Source organism: Alexandromys fortis, unplaced genomic scaffold, assembly GCF_014885135.2.
Source record: "Alexandromys fortis isolate MF-2015 unplaced genomic scaffold, M_Fortis_MF-2015_v1.1 scaffold_39, whole genome shotgun sequence".
Classification (NCBI taxonomy): Eukaryota; Metazoa; Chordata; class Mammalia; order Rodentia; family Cricetidae; genus Alexandromys; species Alexandromys fortis.
The window spans coordinates 6,594,991-6,622,284 of NW_026067918.1; the positions used below are offsets into that span (position 1 = coordinate 6,594,991).

At 52.3% G+C, this 27,294-nt stretch overlaps 1 protein-coding gene across 6 annotated transcripts; it reads right to left on the reverse strand.

Moving 5' to 3' along the window:
- Positions 1–135: 135 nt before the first annotated feature.
- On the reverse strand, positions 136–25,789 carry Cdc42ep4 (CDC42 effector protein 4). Of its 6 annotated transcripts, none has more exons than XM_050140249.1 (2): positions 25,600–25,789; positions 136–2,906 (listed from the first exon to the last, which is right to left on the reverse strand). In XM_050140249.1, exon 2 carries the CDS (start codon positions 2,800–2,802, stop codon positions 1,726–1,728), a length of 1,077 nt encoding a protein of 358 aa, XP_049996206.1. In that variant the 5' UTR covers positions 2,803–2,906; positions 25,600–25,789; the 3' UTR covers positions 136–1,725. The 6 variants fall into 6 exon arrangements, with proteins under 6 accessions (XP_049996206.1, XP_049996203.1, XP_049996201.1 ...); XM_050140246.1 differs by having other exon boundaries at positions 25,491–25,789; XM_050140244.1 differs by lacking the exon at positions 25,600–25,789 and adding an exon at positions 24,947–25,109.
- Positions 25,790–27,294: the final 1,505 nt, after the last annotated feature.

Below are 27,294 nucleotides of genomic sequence, written 5' to 3' on the forward strand. Positions count from 1 at the left end.
AGCACTCACTACCCTTTCTCCTATGGACTGGGCATGATCAGTTGCTTCAAGCTCCTGCTTTTGCTAGAACTGAGACACTGACCAGTTTCCCACACCCTGAAATAAGACCCCAGGAAGGAGAGGCAGACACCAGGGGCGCGAGGAGGAAATTTTAATGTTTTCTTACTGCTTTATCAATGTCATGGAAAAAAAATACAAAGTTTAGAGTCTAGAAATGACCAGGTAGATTGGGAGGGGGCGTGTGCTGTTGGCCAGAGGCACAGGTCTGTGGCTCTGTCAAAGCCTACCTACGTAGGAGCACCAGTCAGGAGCCCAGTGAGTGTTCCAGGGTCAGGATCTGGAAGGACTTTGGAAGGAGAGCAGCCCATGGCAGGCCACCACCCTCATCTGGCCAGAATCCTGCTGTAATTTAGCTTGCTCTCTCTCCAGATTCCTACTGGTTATACTAGACCAGGAGGTAGGCCAGCCTGTTCCCAGCATAGACACCCCTGGGGCTCAGGCCCCCGATTCTGTTCATGTCCTGGGTAGAGTTACAGGAACCGAGCAAACAGATTTCAGACAAGCAGTCAGGAGCCATGGTGCTATCCTGTAACCTCAGCTCCTAGGGTGAGGCTTTGCTCTGAGTTTGAGGCCATCTTGGGCTACAGAGACCGTGTCTCAAAAAACAAACAAATAAAAACCCACTTTCCTTAACCTGGAATTCAAAATGAATACAGTCTTGCTACGCCTGGCCCGCTGCCCACCCCAAGTTGAAAGAGGTTGAGAAGGGAAGGAGGCCCTGCCTCCTTCAGAGGAGGGCAGGGGGAGGGAACCACCTGGTCAAAACACAGCTCACACTTCGGGGAACAATGCATTATTTAACGGTCATATTCCAGAACTTTCCTACATAGTCCTCACTCAGCTGTTAACAGCTATGGAGGTGGGGTTCATGGACAAACACTGGTGGCGGCTGCCCCACACGGTTCAGCCTGGACAGGGTCTGTACACCCAGACTGGAGTAAGCTAACAGTCACGGTGCCACCAAGACAATCTTGCTAACAGGGTTACCGTCCCCTGGTGGGGGACCGACACTGCTCTACTCCGGTTTAAACGTAAGAACAACCAACAAATGCACCCATAGGGCAGAGCAAGCCCTTCCTGCTCCTACTGCCACCGAGGAAGGGCCCCTTCTTAAAAACCCAAGAAGCTGGGGTCCGGGGGAGTTCCTTCTACCCCCCTCCCCCGTCCTGGCTCCTCGGAAGGACTGCGGTTAGTGTATTGCTTGAGGCTGTCCCCTGCTCCAGCTGAACCCTAAGAGCACCAGGCTTCCAGTGAGGAGCCAGGGGTGGGAGAAGATCCCGGACATGTGGCCACCCTACCTCCCTGGTCCCCAGGGTCCATGACCTTGGCGAGAAGGCCACACCCGGCTGCCCTGCCATCGCTATGGGAACACAGACTAACATCTGGCATCCATCTGAGGTCAGGCTGGAAGCAAGGGGCCCAGAGAGAGGAGAATGGATTCCTGCTGGGACACAGCTCTGTCCCAGGCTGCTGCGGTGGAGGAAGGACAGGTCAGAGTCAGGCCATCAGTACCCATGCTACCTCCCTGGCACCCCAGTCCCCGAGGTCCAGGGTCTACTCCAATATGAGGCTCTTAGCTGCACCTACATAGGAAGGTCAAAGGTCATCATGAAGGCAGCAGCAGGGAGAAGTTGTAGCCCAGAGTTGTGGAAGCTACCGTCCAGCTCAAACGCGGATCTCATCTTCCTCCTCCTCTTCATCCATGAAGGAGAATTCCTTGTCTGGCTGCCTTGGGGCAGCAGCCCGGGCCCTGTCTGGGCCTCGGAAAGCTGGGCTGCGCTCCTCCAGGACGCCTGAGGTGCAACTGGACAGGGAGCTGCTGTCCCGGGTGGTATAGCTGCCCACGCTGCGTGCTGAGCTGGGGCTGGGGGCCGCTGCCGCCCACCCGTCATCCTCCAGAGCATGTGGGGGCAGCATGGGGGTCTGGTCCGCGCTGGCCTTGCTTTCCTGTCTTCCTATAGGAGGAGCTACCTCCAGCAAAGGGGGTGCCTGGACCATGCTGCCGGGGCCTTCTTTGTCACGGTAACCACCACCTTCTTCCTCTTCCGGGTCCCATTCATCCTTGTCCATGATGCTGAGGACATCGCCCAGCATGGAGGGCCCCAGGTCAATGTGGAAGGACATGATGGACTCAGCATGTTTCAGCCCATAGCTGGCCTTGGGCACAACGGGTAGATCTGTCAGGTCTCCAAAGGCCTGCTCGTCAAGGAGTGGGTCAGGAGAGTGGGGGCCTGTGGCCCCATTCCGATGAGGACCCACCTCCCCTGAGCCAGTCTCCTGGCCACCATCTCCAGCATCTGCTTTCTTCACAGGGCTGGACGACAGGCTCTTGGGTAGCTTGCCGGAGCCCTTCTCAGTGGCTTCCTTCTCATTGAGCTGCGGCAGGGACATGGCATTCTTGACAAACAGTGCTGAGTCCCGCAGGGAGCCCAGCATGTCTCTCTGCTCCCGGTCCCCTCTGGTCACGGACTGTGACCGTTTACTGCCCCGGAACTTGCGGGACAGGAGGCTGCGTTTGGAAGACGAGGAGGTGGAAGCCTGATCATCGAGGGACTCCCCGTCAGCCTCACCTGCCTTGCTAGTGAGGAAGGAGGTATCCCCGAAGGCATCTCCAGCCCGGCCCACGTGCATGGTGTGGCGGAAGTCACCCAGAGGGGCACTGATCATCTCAGCTGTGAGGTCCACCCGGGAACGGCGCTTCGAGTGCACAGAGCTGGACACCAGCTGCTTGAGGATGGGCATTGTGCCGGCCGGGAGGGGAGGCGGACACTCCCAAGGTAACAGGCAGCTGTGGGGTGAGATCGGAAGTCCAGCAAGCACAAAGGGTAGGCAGGGTAATCAGAGGGCTGTAAGCAGAGAACAGAAAGCAAAGGGTTAATATAGACGTGCCTCATGATGTCCACCCACCAAAGGACCACCATTTAACCCTTGACTTCTCATCAAAACTGCTGGAAAACTGCCAGTAGTGGCCTTCCTCACCTACGCCTCCTAACACGGAAAGATATTTATAAACTGGGCGAGAGTTTGGTAGCGGAGACATATTTTTCTCTGACACCTGAGGTGGAAAGAATCTCCTCAAATTCCACATGGTCACCCCTATCCCTGCCTGAGCTGGACTGTTGTTTGAACAAACCACCTTAAATGGTAGTTACAATCCCAAAGGTACTACAGCAAACAGGTTCTAGACAGCCAGTGGTGGACAGGAGCTTCCTGCTGTCTAACCTGGATCCCTGTGGAGTCGGTGGACACCTCAGCCTGAGTCAGAGAGAACAGAATGGCCAGGCCAGGCCCAAACCGAGCCTGTCACTTCCACACATGCGGGCGACTGGCCAGCCTCGCTCTTTCTGAATCAGAATTAGGGTGGGGAATGCAGGAACCCACAGAACCAGCTCCCTGACCTTCCAGCTCTTGTGGGGTGCCACATGCATGAAGATTCCTGCCTGTGACATCACTGTGAGGCCCCAAACTCTGCTAGAGACTCACTTTATCTCCCATCCCCTGGGGAGATGAAGTTGGAGGGAAATTCCCTCCTGGTTTCTTTATTGTTGCGGCTGGAGGGAGATGGGACTCTAGATGACTTTCTCTTGGGACATGCAGGGCCCTGGGTGACTAACTAGAAGTCCAGGGACAGCACAGGGGGATCTCAGGGCATAGCCTCTGGCAAGGAAAGCTTAGTGTCAAGGTCCCAAGCCAGGTCCTTTCTCCCCAGCAGAGTTGGGCCCCTGGCTGTCTGCCCCTTCCCTCCCTATCCCACTAACAGCTGGACAGCCAGGTCTTACTGGGGCCCACCTGTTGCACTGCAGGGCTCAGTGAGGCCTAGCAGGCTTGGGCTGCTCCCGCTGCCCCAGGCCAGGCCACCCAGGCCACCTGTCCCTCCCTGACTGTTGCTTAACTGGTCTTCTTGCCTGCCCCATGCCTCTCTCTTGTTCTTGCTTTCTTAGCTAAACAAACAAATGACCCCCCCACCCCTACCCCCACAAAACCCAACCACAGTAACATCCCCCTCCCTGCAAACCTCCCAGGACTGTTTCTGCTGCCCTCCAGATATCACTGCCAGCCACCCACCCTTCCCTTGCTCTCACCCTCCCCGCTTGCGTTTGATACGAGGTATCCTCTTCTAACACCCCAACATCCGGTGCCCACAACAACCCTAAGGAGAGACAGTGCTGCTCCAGAAGGCCTCCATATCCAGAGTTAGTCCTCCAGGCCACCTGCTTCACACAGCATTTTAAATGTCCCCCTCCTGACAGGCACCTGTTACATCACTCTGTCCCTGCCAGCTGGACTCTAACCTTCCAGTCAGGCTAAGGCTTCCAGAGGGTTCTAACTGGTCCCGGTTCTAATTCCTGTCTAGCACCCGTGTGTCACACAGCTGGATTTCAACATTTAAAGTGGGGCCACTGCCACCCCAACCTCACGCAGTCCTTTGGTATCTCGCCATCAGCCTTCATGTCAGCCCTTTCAGCCCACAGCACAGCCCCTGGGCGCCTTGCTTGACCTCTCTTTGCTCCCTGCATCTTCCTTCCCCTACAGTCTGTCATCCAGTCAAACAGCCAGTCTAATGGCCGCCCCCACCACCGAGAGCAACACCCAAGCAATTACACTGCTGCTCTCAGCAAATACCAAGAGGAACCAGGCACAATGGCAGGTAGATCTACTTATTATACAGGTGACCTGGGCCACCTTAGGGTCAGGGAGAACCCTGAGCAAATTTTGAGGAAAACTCTTCTTTAGCCTAACAAAAACAGGGCTGAGGAAAATGGGTAAAATGCTTGCCACTCGAGTGTGAGGTTCTGAGTCTGGAGCCTCAGAATCTGTGTAAAGCCAGATGTATCTGCATCCTTCCACCTACAGAGAGATGGCAGACAACCAATTCACAGACATATGGAGGCTCGCTAACCTGACCTACACAGTGGTTACCAAGAGCCCCTGTCTCAAACAAGGTGGGAGATTAGGCGGGAGGTTCACACATGGACTGTGGTGTGATGTACGTGTCATACATTTTTCTAAGTGTGTGGGGTATATGCATGTATGTATATGTACAACACGCATGCAGTGTCCAGGGAGGCCATAAGAGGGCGTTGTATCCCCCGCAACTGGAGTAAGAGCTGGTACTAGAAACCAAGCTTGGGTCCTCGGGAAGAGCAGTGCTCTTAACTGCTGAGCCATCTCTATCCCCACACCCCAATTAGGAAACATAAAAAAGGAAAAACAAAGGGAGGCATGGTCTCTGTCATTAAAATGTGACCCCGGCCACCCCTCTGGTTTCTCTGCTACCAGGTGAACAGAAGGTTCCTCACCCAGCGTGCTAGACTCCCACACTGCTGGAAGGGACACCAGACTCTTCCATCTTTCGGATGAGAAAGCAGGGTCACTGAGGTAGTGACTCAGCCTCAGCTGGGTTCACACCCCAGTGAGCACTGCCAGCCCAGGGCGAGCACCTGCTAAGGCTTTCTTCTGATTCTGGGTACTATACTAGATAGAGCCCTGTTTGCTGCCCGCCACTAACGGAGTGCCCCCTACCACTTGCCCCGGAGGTCCGGGAAGGAGCCTGCTGCCTCTAAAAACAGACGCATTTTTCTATGATGGCCTGAGGATACATGGGGATAGTCGATTTTTTTAATTGGGGGTGGTGTTGGCTGAGTAGTAGGTCATTTGCAGCACCCCGATCTCTTCTGTTAAGATACCAGCAGCCTCCACCACCATCCCAACCCCCCAGTCATGGCATCCAAAATGGTCAGGGAACCTATTCCCTAATTCCCTGGGAGGCAAAAATGAAAATAAGAAACAGGAACGCGAGAGCGAGGGAGAGGCAGGAGGGGCACCCACAATTTTATCGATTTGTGAAAGGCCACACTGTTAAGTCTAGGAACCCGTCCTTCCGCAAGCTTGGCCATACTGTGGTTTCCCATCTGAAGAGCTCAATAGGAAGAAAAGGTGGGGGAACCGCAGGCTCGGCAGCCCAGGATTCTCCAGAGATGCTCACGCAGCCACCCAGAGGGACCAAGTATCCAGAGTGTAACAGAGGGAAGGAGGAAGCCTTTATCATCCCACTGACTGTCTCCTCCCCCAACACTGTAGCCAGTGGGGCTACAGAGAAAGGGAGAGTAGGGACACTTAATGAAAATCAGTGTGGCACTCCACGTCCATGCATGCCGTCCTAGGCCAGACCTAGAGCCCCTTCTCTGCCTCCTGAAAAACAATGACAGGTCTGTGCAGTGCTATCTACCTCCTGTGATCTTGTTCACGAGACCAGGTACAGGTTGTGTGGCACAAGACAACGTTTTCCAAATCTAGCAAGAGATTCTCCTGTCACCCTGGTCGTGAGATGAGGCTCATCCTCCAGGGTCTCAGAGTTTGAGCACAGCAACAGATTTTAAGGTCAATGAAAACTTAACCTTGAAGTGTTGGCTTCAAGGGCCCAAGCAACAGCAAGTCATCCAAGCTTCTAACAGACAGTGTTTGGGACTGATGAGGTGGTCAAGGGCCTTGGGGGAAGCAGAGCTAGGAGGGCCTGCCTGGGGCTGGCCCTGGAGGCCCTCCACCTCCCATCTGAAAGGGATCAGACCTCAGGGGCTGTGGCTTTGGGAGGAGTGTTGCTAAACACCGTGACTCAGCTCTGGGGAAGTGGCTAAAACTGGCTGTCCCATGAGACCAGGTGGATACCCCGTCCCACCCGGAGGCCACAACCCACTTTCCTGGGTAGACAGGGGAAACTGGCCAGCAGCTTGCAATGCTCCCTAATCTTCTTGAGCCTCTGAGGGCAAGACTTTCTAGAACCGGCACCTTCCCTAGGACACCAACAAGCCCACCCACCAACCCCACACACAGCCAGGACTCTGGGAACACAGCACAGCCTTTGCTTGGACCTGTCGCCACCCTCCCTGGAGGGATGAACCGTGAAAAGTACCCTCCCAGACTGGCCAGCAGACTGACAAGCTCGTCAGGCAGCACCAATATGTCCCACTCTAAATGCCCAGGCAGGAACCTGTCCCTGGCATCCCAGTCCTAGGCAGGAACCAGAGCTACGCTCCCTCTCCCGACACAGGCAGGCAGGCTGGCCTCCCCCTCAGCAGCTGACCGGAGGCTCACCCCAGTCAGTATACAGAGTTACACAAGCTTCAACGCCCACCACCACTGCCAAGGGCAGCCACGCCCTCTGTCCGTCCTTTCCTGGTTTCCCTTGGACACCAGCTCTAGGCAATGTGGCCAGATAGAAGAGGAGGACACTAAGTGTGGTAACTTTAGCCCCTCGCTCGGCTCGGATGGATTGGTTCTGAGAGGCTGCATCTGCCGTTCATGCATTTGCTCTCTCACTCACTCGCTGTGTTACTGCAGACCCCCACAATACTGACATTTAGCCACCCCTCTGTGCTTGCAAGGGTTCCTTCTGCACCCGAAGACTGAGCCCACCACAGTCTGAAAACCATTTGCAGGGGGAAAATCTACAGGCACCAAACATGCACACATATCCTTTACTGTAAACAAGATTGTACAACTCTGTCAACCATTCCCTCACAGTTGTGTGTGCACAAGGAACCCAGAGCCTACTTGAAGGACACAGGAAGATGCACCCAGGTTATATGCAAACCATACAATTTCAGACAAAGGACTCAAATATCTGAGATCTGGGTATCTGAGGGGATCCCAGAACCAATCACCCATGAATACTGAGGGATGACTGTATTCTTCCAGGCCCTGAAAACAGAGCAGTGACGACGGCCCATTATCATTCCCAAGGCACACACAGATGGAGACTGGGGAGGGGTGTGCGTGCGACGAGGGAACTGGGTGATGCGAGCAAGTGTGGAAATGGGGACAAAGTGGAAGGGCCCACGAGGGAAGGGGTACTGTGAACTGAACCCTGAGCAGCCAGGCGCCAGGAGGCAGCCTGTGAAACCTGGGCAGACAGAAACCACATGGCATGTGCAAAGGCCCTGGGATGGGAACATGCTTGTAGTATTTAAAGGGTAGAATGAAAACCCACGTGGTCAGAGGACAGGCCAGCTGAGTTTGGTCCTTGGTGTTGAATATAAACCACGGACCTTGGGAAGTTCTTGGTGGCATTAGATCTGGGGGTCGTGGAGGAGAGAGAAACAGAAATTCAGTCTGAATATTTTTCCTGGAGTTTAGGCATGGAGGAGGCAAGACATGAGAGTGGCTGGGGAGGACACCGGGGGACACATCCTGGGAGGGTTTCAGAGTTGTGGCCAGGGCGGGTCAAAGGGCAGCCTCCATGGGGACTCCAGGGATCCTTTCCCAGAGCTGAGTCATGCCTTCTCTCACAGAGACAATGCTGTACCTGCCCCTAGGCAGGACTTAACTCTGTCCAAAGACGAAGTGTCCAAATTTCCAGTGCTTCTTTACATCTAAGGGGTAAGAAAACCAGGCTGCTGCAGGCCACACCTCTAAGAGAGACCAGCAGCTCTGGCTTTTGTCAGTAGAGAAAGATCTGGTATTCTCTGGAACACTCGCTAGCCTTTATGAAGACAGAGAGAGGCCGGGGCTGGGCAGCTGAGGGACAGCAGAGCTGTGGGGGCTTTGCCACACACTGTTAAAGAGGAGGACTTCTAAGTGTTTGTGTGGTATTGTGGTTGCAGCAGATCCCTGTATCTCAAAGTCTGCTGTTTGTACAAGAAGCTTGGGCTGTACTTATTTAAGATACTCTCTGTCCCGAACAGCCCTGATTCCAAGAAATAAAAGCTGGGGACGAATCATGAACAATCACCATCATGACCGCACTTCCCACCCCATGACCAACATCTCTCTAAAATACCTGGGTTGGGTAAGGAATCAGGCTTTGAGAGGTGGGAGCATCACATTAAGGGACTCAGCCCAGACTACAGGTTGAAGTCTGTTTTAAATCCTCCTCCAGATTCCATCTGCTGAAACAGAGGCGCAAAATCAAAAGTGTGGAGGTACCATGTAAGAAACACCTACCTGAGCTGGGCGGTGGTGGTGCACGCCTTTAATCCCAGCACTTGGGTGGCAGAGGCAGGTGGATGCTTGTGAGTTTGAGGCCAGCCTGGTCTACAGAGTGAGTTCCAACACAGTCAGGGCTGTTACACAGAGAAACACCTCTCTCTAAAGAAACGGAAGGAAGGAAGGAAGGAAGGAAGGAAGGAAGGAAGGAAGGAAGGAAGGAAGGAAGGAAGGAAGGAAGGAAGGCCTACCTGAAATGTCCTTTATGTGTATACAATTCTTGTTTTTGTTCTTGTGTTTTCGCTTTTGGTTTTTGTTTTTTCTGATTTATTGATTGACTGACTGATTTATTGATTGACTGATTGATTGAGACAAGGTCTCACTATGTAGTCCTGGCTGTCCTGGAACTCACCAGTAGACCAAGCTGGCCTTGAACTCAGAGATCTTCCTGCCTCTGCCCCACACGCGGCATGTACCACCATGCTCAGCCCCGCATAGGTTAAACTGCCAACCATGCAGTAACTACTAAGGTTTAGTTTTTTTGTCCTTTAAGAAATAAAATCCATAGATGGACAGCCTTCTAAATCTGCAGATTCCCCATTTGGGGACTCGATCAGAATACAAATGCTCAGAACAGGCTGGGGTACACGTGTGTGGCAGAGATGGGTGAATCCTGGGAGATCCCTGGTCAGCCAGGTTTAGTGAGAGACCCTGCCTTGAAAAGTAAGGCGGGGGCTGGAGCGGTGGCTCAGTGGTCAACAGCGCTGGCGGGGATGGCTGGGTTGGATCCCCATTACCCACGTGGTGGCTCCTAACTGTAACTCTAGTCCCAAGGGATTCAATCCCCTCCTCTGGCCTTCACACGTACCAGGTATGCATATGGCAACATACATATCTGGACATAAAACACTTATAACATATAAAAATAAACAAATTTAAAAACAGGTTTTATAAGTAAAAGAAACGTGGAGGGAAAAAATGTGGTGAACTGGAAAGATGGCTCAGCAGGAAAGCACCCGCTGCACAAACCTGACTTCCTGTGGCACAAACCTGACCTCCCGCATCCAATCCCTGCAATCCACTGTGACAAGTGTGTGCCCCTCCCCCACCCAAGCTATCATCAAATACAGACACATATACAAATGGTATACTAATCATAAATAAAATTAAGTTTTTAAAAGGTGGGGAAAGAGGGAAGGCATTCTGACGTCCAGCTCGGCCTCCACACGCATGCCCAGGTGAGCACACCCCTTCACTACACACATACATACTGAACACGCAGAACCCTGAACGATGTCACACAGCTATTTCCCTCCACTACACACATACATACTGAACACGCAGAACCCTGAACGATGTCACACAGCTGTCTTCACAGCCTCCACGTCTCATTTGGTACTGTGGGAATCGAGAGCTTAGGCGCCCCGTGAGATCTGCACAAATATTAGGCTGTCTCATGGAAGGGACTGGAGCATCCATCTGTGGACTCTGGTATCCCAGGGGACCTGGAATCAATCCACTGTGGCCCCCGAAGGACAGCTGTGACGCTCTGCTAAGTTCTTCCCACACATGACTGGATTCTTGTCACGTAGCCCAGGAGTAGGAGTGGGTGCTAAAATGTAGCTCTCTGGGACCACTGAGGGGGTGGGTAAGGCCAGGTGACTTGCCAAAGGTCATGGAGTTCGGGGACCCAGGTGGTAGGAGAACCTGAAAGTTTCCCCCAAGTAACACTTGCAAATGAATCACCCCCAGGGAGATGTCAGACCTTCCTGTGTTGTCTACCAACTTGCCAACAGAGAGCCAGAAAAGGTGTATGGGGGGGGGGCACGTTTCCACAAGGCAGGGACCGTCACAGCACCGCATCCCAGGAACTGCTCACATCCTAACTACCTCAGGACCGGGTGGCCGAGGGGCACAACTGTCGGGGAGCTGAGGAGCTGAGGCGGGGAGCGGAAGTAATTCAGCCACCTCCACATCTGGAAATAGACCTCATGGAACTGTGTCAAAGAAGGAGAAAACCCCAAATGCACGATTATTCACCATCAAAGCCTTACTCACGAGAGGACAAGCAGTGAAGAACCAGATGCTTAGCAGTAAGGGGCGGGCGGGCTGAGAAAATGAGGAAGCATAAGGTTCGCGGAGTGTCACGAAACCATGAGGCAGGGGTGGGGTGCTTGTCCAGAGGCCATGCAGCCACAGGAACAGTTCCCCAAACAGCAGGCAGTGGCACACGGAGGGGGGCATTTATCCATTCAACTGCTTGGATATGCAATCCCTGAAAAGGACTGGGCTCAACCCTTTTGAGAATAGGATGGGCTCAAGAGGCGAACAGACCAAGGTTCTGTGTGGTGGTACGAGCTTTCGTCCCAGCACTTGGGACGCAGGGGTTAGTAGCTCTCTGTGAGTCTGAGACCAGCCTGGTCTACACAGTGCGACTGTCTCAAAAAATAAAGCTTCCTGGTGCTCACTCACATGTGCATGCATGTATTCATACATGTGTGTCTGTGTGTGCACATGTGCACTATGGCACACTAGTAAAGGATGACTTACACAAGTCAGTTCTCTCCTTCCACCGTGTGTGACCCAGGTATGCAAAGGCAGGTGCCCTTACCCTCCGAACCACGCCCCCAGCCACACACACCCTTAACCATGGCTTCCAGGAATCAATCTCAGGTTATATTCTACTTTACTGACTGAGCTATTTCCCCAGCCTCTCCTCCCCAAAAGGTTCCCTTTAATGTGGTGAAACATATAATAATAATAATAATAATAATAATAATAATAATAATAATAATAATAATAATTCCAAAGCATCAATGGCTTAAGGAAAAGATTTTAATTTCAAAACAGCTTAAAACTCTTCTCCATTGTCAGGGCTCAGCATCTCTAAGAGGGACAGTACCAAGGACCAGCAGCTCTGCACCCCAGCAGGTGCTCTCCCACTGACAACTGTCCCTCCCTCCTCCCCCAGGTCACCCCCAATATTCATGCTTTCTGCTAAATGTCTAGGCGGTAAGAGTGGGCAATCTATGATATAAAGCTCTGGGTGCTGGAGAGATGGCACAGCAGGTTAAGAGCACTGCCAGCTCTTCTGGAGGACCCAGGTTCGATTCCCAGCACCCACATGGCTGTTCACATCTAAAATGCAGCCCCAGGGGGTCTGACACTCTCTTCTGGGCTCTGCAGGCACTAGCTGCACTTACATGCTTGCAAGTAAAACAGCCATACTCATAAAAAAAAAAGATATAAAGATTAAATAGGGGGCTGGAGAGATGGCTCAGAGGTTAAGTGCACTGGCTGTTCTTCCAGAGGTCCTGAGTTCAATTCCCAGCACCCACATGGTGGCTCACAGCCATCTGTAATGAGATCTGGCACCCCCATCTGGTCTGTAGGTATATATGCAGACAGAACACTGTCTACATAATAAATAAATCTTTAAAAAAAAAAAAAAAGATTAAATAGACTTACTCCTAGATCTGTAAAGACTGATCACCTGTCCCCCCCCCCCACTTCCCACCCCCAGAAAGAGAACTCACTCCCCAGCAGCTGCTTCCTGGTGCTCAACCCTTTTTCTTGGCCAAGCAGGTGACCGGTAACCATGCCCACCCAATAGAGACTGGCCTCCAGCCAGCACCTCTAGCGGTCAGTCCCCCACAGGTCAGCCAGCCAAGAGACACTCCAGGCAGGTGAAAGCCGGGCTTTTGCTCCTCCCACAGCCCCAGCTTGGCCACCCCACGCTATGAGGCAATAGTGTGAGACAAGGGGAAACAGGAAAGGGCAGGGGTCACTCAAGGGCGAGGAGCACAAGGTGTTCCCTTCAACTGACCATGCACAGGAAAATCCTGGCTGTCAACTATTCCCCTTTACTGGGTAGCTTCTGTGTGTCTAGCACCAGGGCCAGGAGAACAGGCATGCAAGCTTCTGCACCTCAATACAACCATGCAGGAGGGTGAAATGATCACCCCTATTTTAAAGGAAGGGGATTTGAGGCTCGGGCAGGTCAAATGTCCTCACTCCCTCTCATAGCTTCTGAACCAATCAATGGAAGACCATCTCTGGCCGTCCTTGGCACACATACACTCAGAGGGGCTCAGGAGCATGGGCTTGCTTAGAGAACAGGACTAGGACCAGAATCTGCTTTCCCAGCTCCCTGATTAGAGATTTGCCCTAGGGACGGCTCAACTTCACGCCTCCCAAGGTCCTACAGAGAAGCCAGCAGAAAGGAACCATCAGAAGTCCAGGCCAGGTTTCCCCTGGGTACTTAGGAATGGGGTCAGCACAAGGTCTAGCCTCAAATTTTCCCAAGGAAGGTCAGAATCCTGACCCAAGGCAGTCCTTTAATCCTCAGATCTCGGCATCTACTCCACCTTTCAAGCCAGGCTGACACTGCCCAAGCAGAGCCAGGGCACACATCCTGCTTCCTAGAGAGAAACATCCTGTCTTTGATGGCTCCTTCCGGGAGGGGAAAGTGATTGAGGCGCCAGCATCACCCCATGCTCTCTCCACAGCTGCAATGGGATGCACATGGCCTGGCCATCTCTGCTTGCTGGGGTGAGGTAGCAGGATGCTGGAGCTGGGCGGCCATAAGTCAGCCAGGGCAGGGACCAAAGAATGAATCAGGCAAGGAAAAAAGCAGTCCTCCATAGCAGAACATCTTCCCAGTTCCCATTTTACACCACTTCTCTATGGGTGTGTGTGTGTGTGTATGTATGTATGTGTATAATTTTATATTAATCGGGCGGTGGTGGCATATGCCTTGAATCCTTTAATGTCTAACATGCTTTAAATCAGAGTACTTGGAGGCAGAGGCAGGCAAACCTCTGAGTACAAGGCCAACCTGATCTACAGAGTGAGTTCCAGGGCTAACACAGAGAAACCCTGTCTCAAAAAACCAAAACTAAACAAACAAAAAAGATTTTATATTTACTTTTTTATGTGTACGTATCTGCATGCAATTTTTGCAGGTGTCCAGGGAGCCCAGATCCTGGGGTTACAGGCAGTTGTGCGGCTCATGATGGAGGTAATGTGAACGGAACCTGAATCCTCTGCAAGAGAAGAAAGTGCTCTTGGCCCCACGCCACCTCTTCACCCTCAGGTTATTAAACACTCCACACCTGACATCCAGTAGAGGGGCCACTGGCTTTATGTGGTTGCTGAGCTGTTAAGTACTCCATCCTGGAGGCTGGGGAGGCAGCTCTATGCAAGCATGAGCTCCTGAGCTGGGATTTGTGAGCGTCGACATAAACACTCTGGCAGAGTGGCACGTGCCTGTGAGATCCCAGCACCAGGGAGACAAGAAAGTTCCTGTGCCAAACGGGGGAGCTCCAGGTTCAGCGACAGACCCTATCTCAGAAGATAAAGTAGAAGGGCGGTAGTGGCACTTTACATCCCAGCTCTCAGGAGGTAGAGACAGGCCGGTCTTCTAAGTTTGAGGTCAGCCTGGTCTACAAAATAAATTCCTAGACAACCAAAGCTGTAACACAGAGAAGTCCTGTTTTGAAAAAAAGAAAAAAAAAAAGGGGGGGCTAGACAGATGATTTAGGGGCTAAGAGGATGTAAAATTGCTCTTAGAAGAGACCTGGATTTTGTTTGCGGCAACTACACCAGGATCTTACCCCTGCCTGTAATTCCAGCTCCAGGGGATTGAAGAGCTCCGGCCTCTGTGGGCACCTGCACTCCACATGTGCACATGATCATACACATACATTTAAAATAAATACATTAAAAGTATAATGAAAACTTGACTTTAAAGCTCACATACTTCTGTGGGGTAGCACAGCTTTGGATAGTTCCCCCTCGTTACCCAGCTAGGACCTTGCACTGCAGACAGGGAATAAAGCCCGCCATTGTTCCTTCTGGAATTGAAGGCGCTCCTGCGCTCGTAAATTACACGCCACTTCAAGTGCAGTCCTGATGCCCCCAGTGTCCGTCCAGCCAGTCTCTCATAAATGTTTTATTCTTTGGTTAGACTCTGTAACTTCCATTTGTCCCTGAAAATGCCAGCTTGAATTTATTTCTGTAAGATTGCTGGAAAAAAAAATCAGTTCTTTTTCTTATTGTCCTTCTGTTTTCAGGATGCTGTGCCATGGTACAGTTCCAGCAACACAGGGCGACGGTGCCCAATGTTCGGCACCTGCGCCTTCCCTTTGTTTGTTTCAGTCTCTAGCTCCTGTTTTGCTTCATGTTTATGTTTATGAGATGGGTTCTCTGGGTAGCCCTGGCTGTTCTGGAACTCACTCTGTAGACCAGGCTGGCCTACCTCGGCCTCCCTGGTGCTGGGATTAAAGGCGTGTGCCACCACTGCCGAGCTTCTGTTTCCTCTTTGAGACAGGGTCTCGCTATGTGGCCCTGACTGTCCTGGAACTTGCTGACCTCAGACTTTCAGCTATCCTCCTGCCTCTGCCTCCCAGCTGCTGTAATGAATGGCAAGCATGCATCACACCGGGCTTTCACTGAACTCAAACTAAAATGCAAACACAACCTCTCCTTCCAAACCTGAGGTCTGCATTTCTCTGGTTACTAAGAATGACTGTTTTTTTTTTTTAACAAACAAACAAACAAACAAAAAAACTGTAGCATTGTAGCTCATACCTTCTCTAATGGAAATTGCTCACTGAAGCTTTTTACCCTTTCCATTATTGGCAGGAGGGCTTCCCATTTTCCAGTGGACTTGCCTGGTTCTTTAAATCTTAGACATAGTCTGCAAATATTTTGGCTAACTTATCATATGCCTGTTTACATTATGGTGATTTACGCTTTGCCAAGTGCCTCATTTGTATGTGGTCCAAGCTGCTCCCTGTCTTCTGGCTTTCATCTCACCAATCAAAGGCTTCTCCTCCCAAGGGAGAACAAAGCAAGAGTATGGGCAAAGGCAGTGCGAACTAACCAGTCATAGGAGACAGAACAACCCCCACCAAAGAAGTGCGGGAAAGTGCAGATGGCTGTGACCTCTGCAGAGTCACAAAAAAGGGGACACAAAGACCAGCAACAGGCAAGTGCCAGGCCTGGAGCTACCGGCGTGGGAGCCCAGCTCCTCAGTCTAAGGCAGGAGGGACTCAAGTTCAAGTATAGCACATCATTTATGCCGTAAATCAAGGGTAAAACCTAGGCAATGTAGTCCAGAGCCTCTTTCAACATTAAGTCGGGGTTACAGCTCAACGGTAGAATGCTCACCTGGACCCTGTTCACACACACACACACACACACACACACACACACACACACACACACACACACAGAGGTAATAAATAGTATTATATAAAATATAAATATATGAATTTTTAATATAAATGCAAGATGTAAAGCATTAATGCAAGCAAAATGTTTCAGTGAACACATTTCAACAGTTCAACTTTATAACAATTATAAATAAACCTGTTAAAATTTTCTGGACAATGCCAGCATTTGGATTTTTTTAAAATAGGTAAATTTCTTATTGACGGCAAAATAAAATAAAATATAACATAAATAACAATGAAAACTAGCAGGAGCAACCAAGTTAGCGAGGTCAGTGGTTCACACCCATAATCTCTGCACTGGGGAGGTGAGGTACTTGAGGAGAATTGAGGTAGCGTGGGTCACGTGAGTTCTAGCCTAGCCTGAGGCACAGAGCAGGATGTTATCTGGTTTGTTTGTTTGTTCTTTAAAAATAAATCTGGATATGGTGGCAGATCTTTGTGACTTGGTCACAACCTGGTCTATCTGGTGAGTTCCAGGCCAGCCAGGTCTTCAGAAACAAACAAAACAAAACAACACAGAAAAAGGGCTGGAGAGACAGCTCAGTGGTTAAGAGCATTGGCTGTTCTTCCAGAGGACCCAGTTTCAGTTCCTAGCACCCACACTACAGTCTACAACCATCTGCAACTCCCATTCCAGGGGGATCTGACGCCCTCTTCAGGCCACCTTGGGCAATGCACACACACTGTGCAGATGTCTATGTAAGCAAAGCATTAATACATAGAAAATAACAAAACTAGGAAAAAATAACAGCAACAAAGAACAATAATTTTCCTGAACTCTCATAAAACCAGTTTTGTTGTAAAAATTGGCAGAAAGTGAGTGAATATGGCTTTATCAGATATTAACTTCTTCCTGATCCTGTGTAGCTTGGGCCAGCTTCCACAAGAGCTGTTCTCTTCCTTGTTCTGCTTGTTTCTAAAGCAGATCTGGAGTCTCACCATGCAGAACAGATTTTGAACATCCAGCAGGGTAAGGGTCCTTGTTCAACTGTTTCCTCTAAAGCTGTCCTGGCTTTTCTAACCTACTTATTCTTCCATCTGTGTCTCAGAATAAGAAAGGGATGGACATCATCCACCAGTCATCCCAGCACCGGGAAGGCTGGGACAGGAGGATTCCAAGTTCTAGGCCAGCTTGGGCCACAAGAGGGGAGAGGAGAGAAAATCTTGTTCCATCTATGACAATTGTCACCACTGCACGGAACACTAAGTGTTTCCTTCGCACCTGGCGTCCCCATGATATCCTAAACCTAGTTATCCAATATGGTAGCCAGGAGGGGCCACCAAGTGCTTAAGCTGTGGCTAGTATGACTTGGGAAACAAATTCTTAACACCTAATTCAAATTATTTTAAATGTTAAATCAGACTTTTGGTTCTTTTACAGGAAAACTTCAGCATGTTGGGAAAACCTGAGTGTGTGGCTGTTACTGTAAATTTTCTGAAATCCAAACACTAATCAAATATTTATAAAGTTTGGCATCCAGACTACAGTACACAGTGTGAGAGACAGGACGGATCCTCAAGCTTTTCTACCCCCCTCCCCCATAGGTTTTTTCTGTGTAATAGCCTTGGCTGTCCTGGAACTCACTTTGTAGACCAGATCCGCCTGCTTCTGCCTCCTGAGTGCACCACCACTGTCCAGGGGAAGCTTTTGGATCTTAACGAACATAAAATATACCACAGGTGTATGTATTTATTTGAGATGGGTCTTAGGTAGCCGGGGTTGACCTAGAACACACTATGTAGAAGAGCCTGCCTCTGTCTTACAACTCCTGGAATAAAGGTGTACTTCACCATGTCCACTGACTTTTTTATGTGTGTGTGTGTGTGTGTGTGTGTTGAGCCACTTCCCCAGCCCCACCACTTCAAATTTTCAACAAATGCACGGAAATCGCAATATTTTGAGTGTGCTGGGTTAATTTAAAAATTCATCTTTTTTTTTTTTAATTTTTAAAAAAAGTAGGCTGGGCAGTGGTGGTGCATGCCTTTAATCCCAGCATTCTGGAGGCAGAGGCAGATTTGCCTAGATCTCTATATGTTTGAGGCCAGCCTGGTATATAACGCAAGTTCCAGGACAGTCAGGCTACACAGAGAAACCCTGGCTCAGCAAATGTTTATAGAAAGTTAAAGTTACGTGTATGCCTGGCCTTCTATTCCTTCACTGGGGGAAGTGGGAGTGGCATTCAGAAGTGGGCACAGAAGCCAGGGCCTCACACATGCTCAGCATGTATCCTACCACTGAGTCACCCTCGGTTCCCAGTATTATGTTCCTAGTAACAGCACTGCCCTACAGTTACTGCCATTGTCACCTTCTCCAGTGGATTGACAGAGATTCTTCATCATCTCCAACATACAGATATTCCTGCCTTCCCCCAGTGCTGGGAGTACTCGCATTATAGATGTCCGCTACCCCGTCCCACTCAAATGTGCAATCCTTAACATGTACAAGGATATACAACTCCAAGACCTGAGCCAGGCTGAGAAGTCTGGGAAACACAACCTGGCAGGGTTATCAGCCCTGTACTTGTGAGAAAGGAGGGATTGCCGTCTACTTTGGAATCAGGAGTCATCTGGAATGACGCCTCCCAATGTTGAGATGTCCCCTAGACTCAGGGAAACAGCCAGACCCTGCACCAGGGGGTCCTCTCCCCAGCATACAGGTCACAAGAAGTACGAGGTAGACCAGCCCCTCCAGGTCCTAGATGCACTGTTCTCATTAAACTGTTTTTGGTACTTAAGCCCCTTGTGCTGGGTGGGCATCTGCGATACCAAATACCACAGTTCAACAACCAAGTCTCCATCCCATAGACAAGAAAGCTGAGGCTTAGAGAGTCCATTTAAGTCACCCTAGCCACATAGCTCCTAAAGATGGAGCTGAGAGGAGAATCAAGACTACTCTGATGTTTTCCAATCTGGTATAAAGCATATTGGAGGTTAGGGGGGACGCTCATAGTTGGGCCCCAAGTCTTGAAGAAGTGGTGGGGACTACAGGTGCTGAACACCCAGAGGAAGCCCAGAGCTCCACAGTTTCCTGTTAAAAATCTCCCCAGATCAACAAGATAAAGACACTTGTCACCAAGCTTGATGGCCAGGGCCCACATGGTGGGGGGAGAGAACCGAGCACATGACAGTGCCCTCTGACCTCCACAGTGTCACATGCCCCACCCCCATTCGTGTGTGTGTGTGTGTGTGTGTGTGTGTGTGTGTGTATCTCAGGAGTCAGAGATGGCTCAGTAAGAGTATTTGGTACTCTTGCGGAGGGCCAGAGTCTGCTTCCCAGCAAGCAAATGGAGGTGCCCAAGTCTAACTCTGAGGAATCTGGCTCCCACTGCAGGCAATTCACACATGGTGAACATTCATACATGCAGGCCAACATTCATACACATAAATAAAAATTCTTTAAAAAAATATCACCAGGGCTGGTGAGATGGCTCAGTGGTTAAGAGTACTAGCTGCTCTTCCAGAGGACCTGGGTTCAATTCCCAGTTACCCACATGGCAGCTTGCAGCTGTCTGTAACTCCAGTTCCAGATAATCTGACATTGTTATACCAATGTGCATAAAATAAAGTTAAATAAAGTTTTTATTTTTTTAAAAAAAAATCACCAGTCTGGTTACCTCATTTTCTACCATTCCAGAGAAAGTTAATAATCCTGAGAAACAGACGGTAGGACAGGGGGTGCACCTTTGGGGAGCCCTTGTGAGCTGGGCTCTAGTCTCTGCCCTGTATCCACCTCTATCCTCACTCCAGAACCCTCTGCCTTGAGCCAGGGGAAGGAAGCCAGTGGGGGTAGCGGAGGGGGGGGTGAAGGAAAAGGCTTCTCTCACCCATGACCTGGGAATGTGGACTGCCCACAAGGGAAGAGAAAAGGAGCCAGAGCCTGCGAGGGACCGGAAACGACAACTAACCAAGGACCCAAGACGCCACACAACCAGTGCCCCACGACATCCGACATCCGGCGGCTTCACTTGTTTACACTTCCCTTCCTGGAAACGTGGGCTTCCAGGAGTCTGCCACCACCAGTGAGGGAACAGGAAAGGGTGTCCGGTGGGGAAGTGAGCTGTCCCTATGCAGGACAAGCTGCCGGGGCCTAGAAGTGGTCCTGCTGCTGGGTGGCAGCGCTTCTGTTCCCAATCTCATCTCACAAGGAGCCACAACACTGGAAACCAGATCCGCCCCAGGCCTGGCTCTCACTTTCAGATCTCCTGGGAAGTGGTACTGGGCCGAGTGGAGGACACAAGGGCACTGTGGGATCTCCAGGGAAACCCCCCAGGAGGGATGGCCCATCTTCCACTCCTGATTTTGGAGCCAGAATCCCCAGGTCATAATCTGGCTCACCACACTGAGCTTGCTATCTGTGCCTCAGTTTCCTCATAGCTTTCAAAGCCACCTACCCACACTAAGGTGCAGATGTAACAGGCTGAATCACATGGAGTATTCAGCACAACACTGGGCAAGAGGTGACATGAAGATGACACTGAGTTGTGCTTTGTCAACTGGTACCCCATGTCTACAGGTGTTGGGGAGACATTCAGCATGCTCAGTGACACAGGATCCTCGGTCAGCCCTGGGCACACTTGCACACGCCTAACCCAATAGGTCCCAGGGTGCCACATGACGCTGATCCCTAAAGCCGGGGTACAGAGTCCATCCTCACTGCCACCCAGTAGCCGGGGCGGGGTCGTGAGGCAACCCTGCCTGTGGCTTTAGCCTCTCCTCTTCTTCACCTTTGACCTTTGCTGATGCAAGATGGAGAGGGCCTGCTCTTCTCAGGCAGAACTCCGTCTCCTTCTGATTTCAGTTCAGTAAGGATGGTGAGCCCTCTCTTTCTTCTCTAGGATAAGGGTAAGGGAGAGACCACACCAGAATCTGAGAGACCTGGATGCTACCAACAATAATACACAGACTTCAAAGAGAAGATTGCCAAACCCCTGGAGAGAGCAGCTCCTCCCCAGTCCTCCACACAGGGTACCACTGGCCTCTGTTCCTTCCAAGCTCTTTTTCTCCAAGCCTTAGTCTCCAGGGACAGAGCGGGACGAGAGCAGAGGGTCCTTCTCTGAAGCTTCGGGGTCTGGGAAACATTCTGAAGAAAGGAGGGGGTTATAAGAGAATGGGAGGTTTGGAGGGATGCTTGCAAGGCAGAGAGGAAGCGGTGGGCCGGGGAGAAGTTGGGACATAAGACCCGCTTTCTTGTCTCATCTTGGAAGATCGAAAACTGGGGTCTCTAGACTGAGTTCAGCTACTAAATGGAGACAGAAGAAAGGAGAACCCAGAGACAGCGGGGAGTGGGGTGATTTCAGCTGGCATCATCTGCCACCTTGATAACCAAGGCAGAGGGTGGGGACCCAAGCAGCCATGACTGAGCACCAAGACATACAATGGTCTCTCTTGCCTTGGCCCTAGGATTAAGGGGGAGAACACTAGGTGTGCATACATGATACCCCCAAACTGTTTACACCTCACACTGAAAAAGGAGATCCTACCTCACCAGTCTCAGGTAGAGGAGGCTCTGCTTGTCAGCATGCCAGCATGCCAGCACTGTCCTCCTGGCACTGAGCCGGAGGAGCAAGCTAGCGATGCCTGGGGTGCAGGGAAGGGCTCCAGTGTTCCTCCACTGGAAGGAAGCCCAAGGCTCCAGAAGGCCCACTTTAAAGCTGGGGCTTCACCAGGAGTAGGAATGTGGGAAGCTAATGGCTGAACTTTCTCCACCAGGCAAGTAGGCAGGGCTACTTTTTAGCCATTCTCCTGTCCCTCCCTGAATGACTGTCCTAGGCCCTGCCCAGACTCTGGCTGACATGGGCTGAGCCTTCCTGAGGCTCTTCAGAAGCTGGAGTCAGCAGTCAAGGGACTTCTGCTAAACTACTGCTCAACGTGTTCCCTGGCCCTGGGACTTGGTCCTTTCTCCCAAGGCTGAGGAAAAGCCTCTAGACATTAGGTCAGAAGCCCTAAGCATAGCTCGGGTCCGTGCTCAACTCCCAGGGTGAGATTGCTCAACCCCTCTCCACTCCCCAGCCTTATCGCTGGCATCAATCCAGCGCCTCTGTTCTTCTGAGGGACAGACTCCTCCCTCCCCCCCCCCCTCAACAGGGGCAAGCGCCTAAGTGTCTGTGGGATGTCCTAACCAGAACAGCTGGAGTTGCTACTCCAGGCTCATCCAGGATGCTGGCTGTGGACCTCCCTCCTCTGCCAGTTCCATCCAAACTTCAAGGAAAGGGGGAAACAGGGAAACCAGGAGGAAGAGAAGGAGACAGAGACACCAACATCAGACACCTCGCCTGCAGCGGCTGGGCACAGCCTATCCTCGTCATAATCAGTTGGGGAGGGGGGTGGTCCTGAACCAGAGGCAACCCAAGGGCCTTCTGGAAAAGATCTGAAAGGAGGGTCTGGGATTCCTTTTACAGGTTAACATCATAGCACACCCCCCACCCCCGGGGACCACTGGAGGTTGCTTGCAACTTCCTGCTCCGAAGTTTGGATTGTCAGTTTCAAGAGACTGTTGGGCACACACATAGGCTCGGAACAAGAAGAGAGAGCCAGCTTGTGTGAGAAACAAACCAAGGGGGAAAGGAGGGCTTAAAAAAGGAGAGAAGCCCCAGAAAATGGAAGAAACGCTCAAACGAGTGGCTTGAGTGTATAGGACAATGAGCACCTCAAGTGAGCAAGGGACCCTGTGAACGCTGAGAAGTTACCAGCGGGGGCAGAAACATCCCTAAATCACCATTGCTTGGGAGCAGACTCACTTTAGCACACCAGCTCCCCCAAATCCATCCAAAGGCAGGTCCCCAGGACCCCGGAGAAGCTCCCCTCCATGTCTCCCGATGTTCCCCAAGGTGGGAAATCATTGAGGGGCAAAGTCCCAGTTCGGAGGAGATAAACCCATTAATCAGTAGACACATACCGGCAGCTGCCCAGAGCTGGTAGCACACGGCAACACTCGCAGCACAGTCCCAGCTACCCAACACGGACTGCAACTCCTAGGCCTCTAGTGGATGCCCCATTATTGCCAACTGCCCTTGGGCTGCCCAGAAGCCTGGCTCGGCTCCAGCACAACCCGGCCTCCTTCCCAAGTTCTGGGAGAAACCTGTAGCCTGCAGCAGAGTTCCCCCTGCTGTGGGCCCTGTCCTTTGTTCTTTAAAATTCACTTCACCCCACTGGTGGTCCCCTCCTCCAGCCTGGCCTCAGAAAAGGGCGGGAGGAGCTGCTGCAGGCGTTACTGAAAACCCAGACGGGGCAAAGAAGTTGCATGGCAGAGCCCCCTGCCGGGGGCCTCTCATTGTTTATGCTCCCCCAGGTCTCTGGTCCAGATGGCTGCTGGGGGTAAGGAGGGAAGTACCCCCATCCTCTCCTGAAAGATTAGACGAGGGGCTTCAAAGAGACGCCCACAAGGGCTCTTTGCCCATTTCACTGCTCGACTACCTGAGCAAGGAATGGAAGCTGTGGGCCAGAGAGGGACGTGGGAGCCGGTCAGATTGCAAGAGGTGAGCGTGTTGGAGGGGGGAGAAGTTCCCAGCCAAGAAGAAAAGAGAAAGCTTTGTATTTCCTCTTCATTCTCCCTGGGAGAAAAAGAAAACTTCCGAAGTCCAGGCCGCAGTATTTCATTGGGCAAACACAAGGAACCTGGTTTGAGTTAACAGAGAGGGAGCGCCCCTCCCCCTTCAGGCACACACTCACGCAAGTCCCACCGTCTTCTCCCAGGAAGCTCAACCGCCATCCACCCCTCCAGTCTGGGGCACTCACCTACAGAAGCCAGAGGACCCCTTAACAGTCAGAGGCAGTTCCTGCAGGCGACACCACAGACATAGGAGGGCAGATTTGTTCCCCCGGCTGGGGGCGCTCCAGGAATGGGGAGGAGCCGGAGACCAGGATCGCTGTTCCAATGTCCCGAGCAAGCGGTTAAATCATTAACCGACCGCTACCTACCCGCCCCTGAACAAGCCTCGAGCACGGTGCTCGGGGAGCAGCCGGCGCGCGCGCTGGGCCCCAGTGTAAAGCCTCGTCCGGGGTTGCAAATGGGGCGGCCAGCTCGGGCAGCCCCACCCCGCCGCCAGGAGCCTGCGCCTCTTGCGGCCTTGGCCTCCAAGTCTTCCGACGAAGGCGGGCGGGGCGGGGGAGGGAAGGGCTTGTGCGGGCCGGGAGGGGGGGGGGGAGTATTTGTTCGCTAGGCTATTGCCTTCCAGACGGCTCCTGCCCTCCTTCTCCCGGGCCGGGCGACACCGGGTGGCGCCTACTGCGGCGTGTGTACAAGCCGGAGAGCGCGAGTACACCTCTCTGCCACTACACAAGAACTCGGCTGTTATTCATGGAGAAGTCTGTGCGAACACGCCCCCCTCGGGGTGACCGCGATTATTGTGTGCCTGGCCCACGGCAACACACACCCCATTCCTGCGCGAGGGGGTGGACCTTTAAAACCTTCCCACTCACCCCACCCGGAGCAGCTCCCGTGGCCAGATTGGCGAGTCTTGGCGACGCTGAGCCCTGTTGTCACCCCTTCCTTCGCACATTGCGATTTTCTGGGACACGGTGTGTGGCGTGTGGCTCTGGGTCCAGGACACCCAAGATGCCCCTGGCCAACCATGCCTACCAACGCTGGGCGCAGAGGTGTGTGTGTGAGCCCTGCTCTTCGTCTCCCCATCCCCGGGGTCTTTCTATCCTCTCCACGCGACCAAGGATCTCGAGCCAGTCCAGGCCTCACACGGTTGCAGGACCACAAACGGGTGCCCATCGCCTACCTCGGTCCCCAGCTCCCCGAGCGCGGGCCGGACAAGGCTGTGCACTCCCCTCTGTGTGCTTGGCGCCTCGGCAGGGCAGACGACCCATGGCAGCGCCGGCGTTTGTTTCCTCTGGCTCCCGGGCTCCGGGTGTGCTAGGCTCTGGGACACTCCCCTCCCTGGCTCCTCCCAGCCCTCCCTCCCTCACCCCTCCGCGCTTATGTCACGCCGCAGCAGCAGCCAATGGCTGTCCCGGAACTCAGCCTGACTGCTCGGCCTCCCAGGTTCAAACCTAAAAGCCTTAGACTCCCCCCCAGCTCCTTGTGGGGTAGCTGGAGCTGGTCCTGCTGTGAGGAGTCGCCCCCACCCCAAGTCCCCCGTGCTCTGGGGCGGAACCAGACTTGGACTCCGCAGAACCAGGAGCGCATCCCCCTTCCCAGAGCCCCAAGAGAAGGCCCTCTCTGGGCTCTTCCAGTTTTGAACAATGGTAAGGAATCTACTCCCCACCCTGCCCAGGAGGCATCCCTCGCGCCCCCGCCAACTCCCTCCACGACCAGCTACCCACTTCTGGGCCAGAGACTCTGGGGACACGAGCAGGAGCGTGGGCTCCGTGACTTGTGTGAATTCCGTCTCAATCTGGAACGCGGGAGGATTAGGCCAGCCCGAGTCCATACCCGGATTGGGCAGTGGTAAATTTTCAGCGTGGTGAACTGGCTTTGATCGCTCTGCCTGGCGACCACGGGCATCGTCTGTACCCTCTCAGGGAACCTCCTGGAATTCACTCCCAAGTTCTCCGACCCGATCCTTTGAGAAGCAGCCACCATCGAGCTCTCTTCTTTGTAGAGGAAGTTCCAGCTACGAATCATCATTGAAAGAAATAAATTCGACTTTAGGCCGAAGTTTCCTAACTATTTAAAGGAAGTGGGCGTGGAAGCTTTGGAGGCCCTATTCTCCACTCCCCCAGCGTTGACTCATAGTCCCTCAAGCTCCTTCTGCGTCCTCTGGAAACCCTGCCTTCTCAGGATCGCGCCTCCTTTTCCAGTCTGTCCGAAAAAACTTCTCGTGTGAAAATCAAATCCATAAACTGGGTGCCTGGTCTAGGGGGCTAGCTCCTGCGGCAGAGCACGAGGCTACCTCACTGCGATCAAGCCTCAGAACCAACTACCGACAACTTAGAGACAAAAGTTAGACACTTTAAAAAAAAAAAAAAAAAGGCCCAAAGCAGTTAGGGAACGGAATAGCCCTGGGGTTCTGACCCTGACTGGGTGACCCGGGGAAATTTATAGCTCCTCCCCCTAGTCAGACTAACCCTGTGTGGGTGGGTCCCTTCCTAACTTCACCTGGGGGTAGTCAAGGAGAAACCAGGGGTAGACACCGAGCAGTTTCCGCGGATTCAGAGGGCTGTCATGATCTGGGTCAGAGGCGGCTGTAGCGGGCGCTCTAGGACAAACTAGTTGGATAGGATTGGGGTTACCCCTGGCTTAACATTCCAACTCTGGCCCCCCAAGCCTTCCCACCTGTAAAATGGGTACAACACCCCAAATGTTAACACTCCCCCGATGAGAGAGCCGGCAGGTGCAGTTTCTTGATGGCCCTCCCACAAATGCTGCACCCCAGTGTTTCCCTGCTGGGCGCCTCCCTGTACTGCTTCAGTCCCAGGACTTTTTCACCTCATTTCTTATTTGTTCCATAAATGCTTTTCTGGTTTTCTTTGAGACTTCTCCCTCACCCTCATCTCTTTCATTTCATGTCCAGTAAATCATTTGGGAATGCCGACCGGCCTCAAGAGAAAGCTATCCGCCCCAGTAAGGGAAGGGGTACATTGTCCCCTCCTCCCTACAGAAAATTAGGTTCTTTTCCTGCGGGTGAGGTCGGGAGTGAATGCTATCCCTAGGTCATCCTGGAGCAGGCTCGGTCCCCAGCAGATGGCCAGGCTCCCAGGCTCCTTCTTCTCAAGTGGCAGATTTCCCCTTAATCCTGGGTTTCCCTTCTTTCTTTTAGTACCTTTGAAATTCCTTCTCCTTTTCTTAAAACGCCAGTGTCTTCCACAAACATTTGTATTTAGAAGAGGTCCCCTTCGAGGACAAAAGCCACCGGGTCCCAGTCCTCAAATTGCCAGGTGGAGCCCCCCCAGCCCCCCTTGCTTCTCTCCGTGGGGGGTCTAGACCAGCTACTTTTAAGCACTTGTCAAGGGTGAGGAGATAACCAAAAGAAAATGCTAATGACCCTCCCCCATTGTTGACAAGCCCAGTCCTTTCCATCTTTCCCCTTTCCCCAAAAACTCCACTGAAGGTAAATGTCACCCCAACGTTTTAGGCTGCTGCCGTCTGTGGGCAGCCAGGCGAAATCAACCAGACCAAATGGAGGCT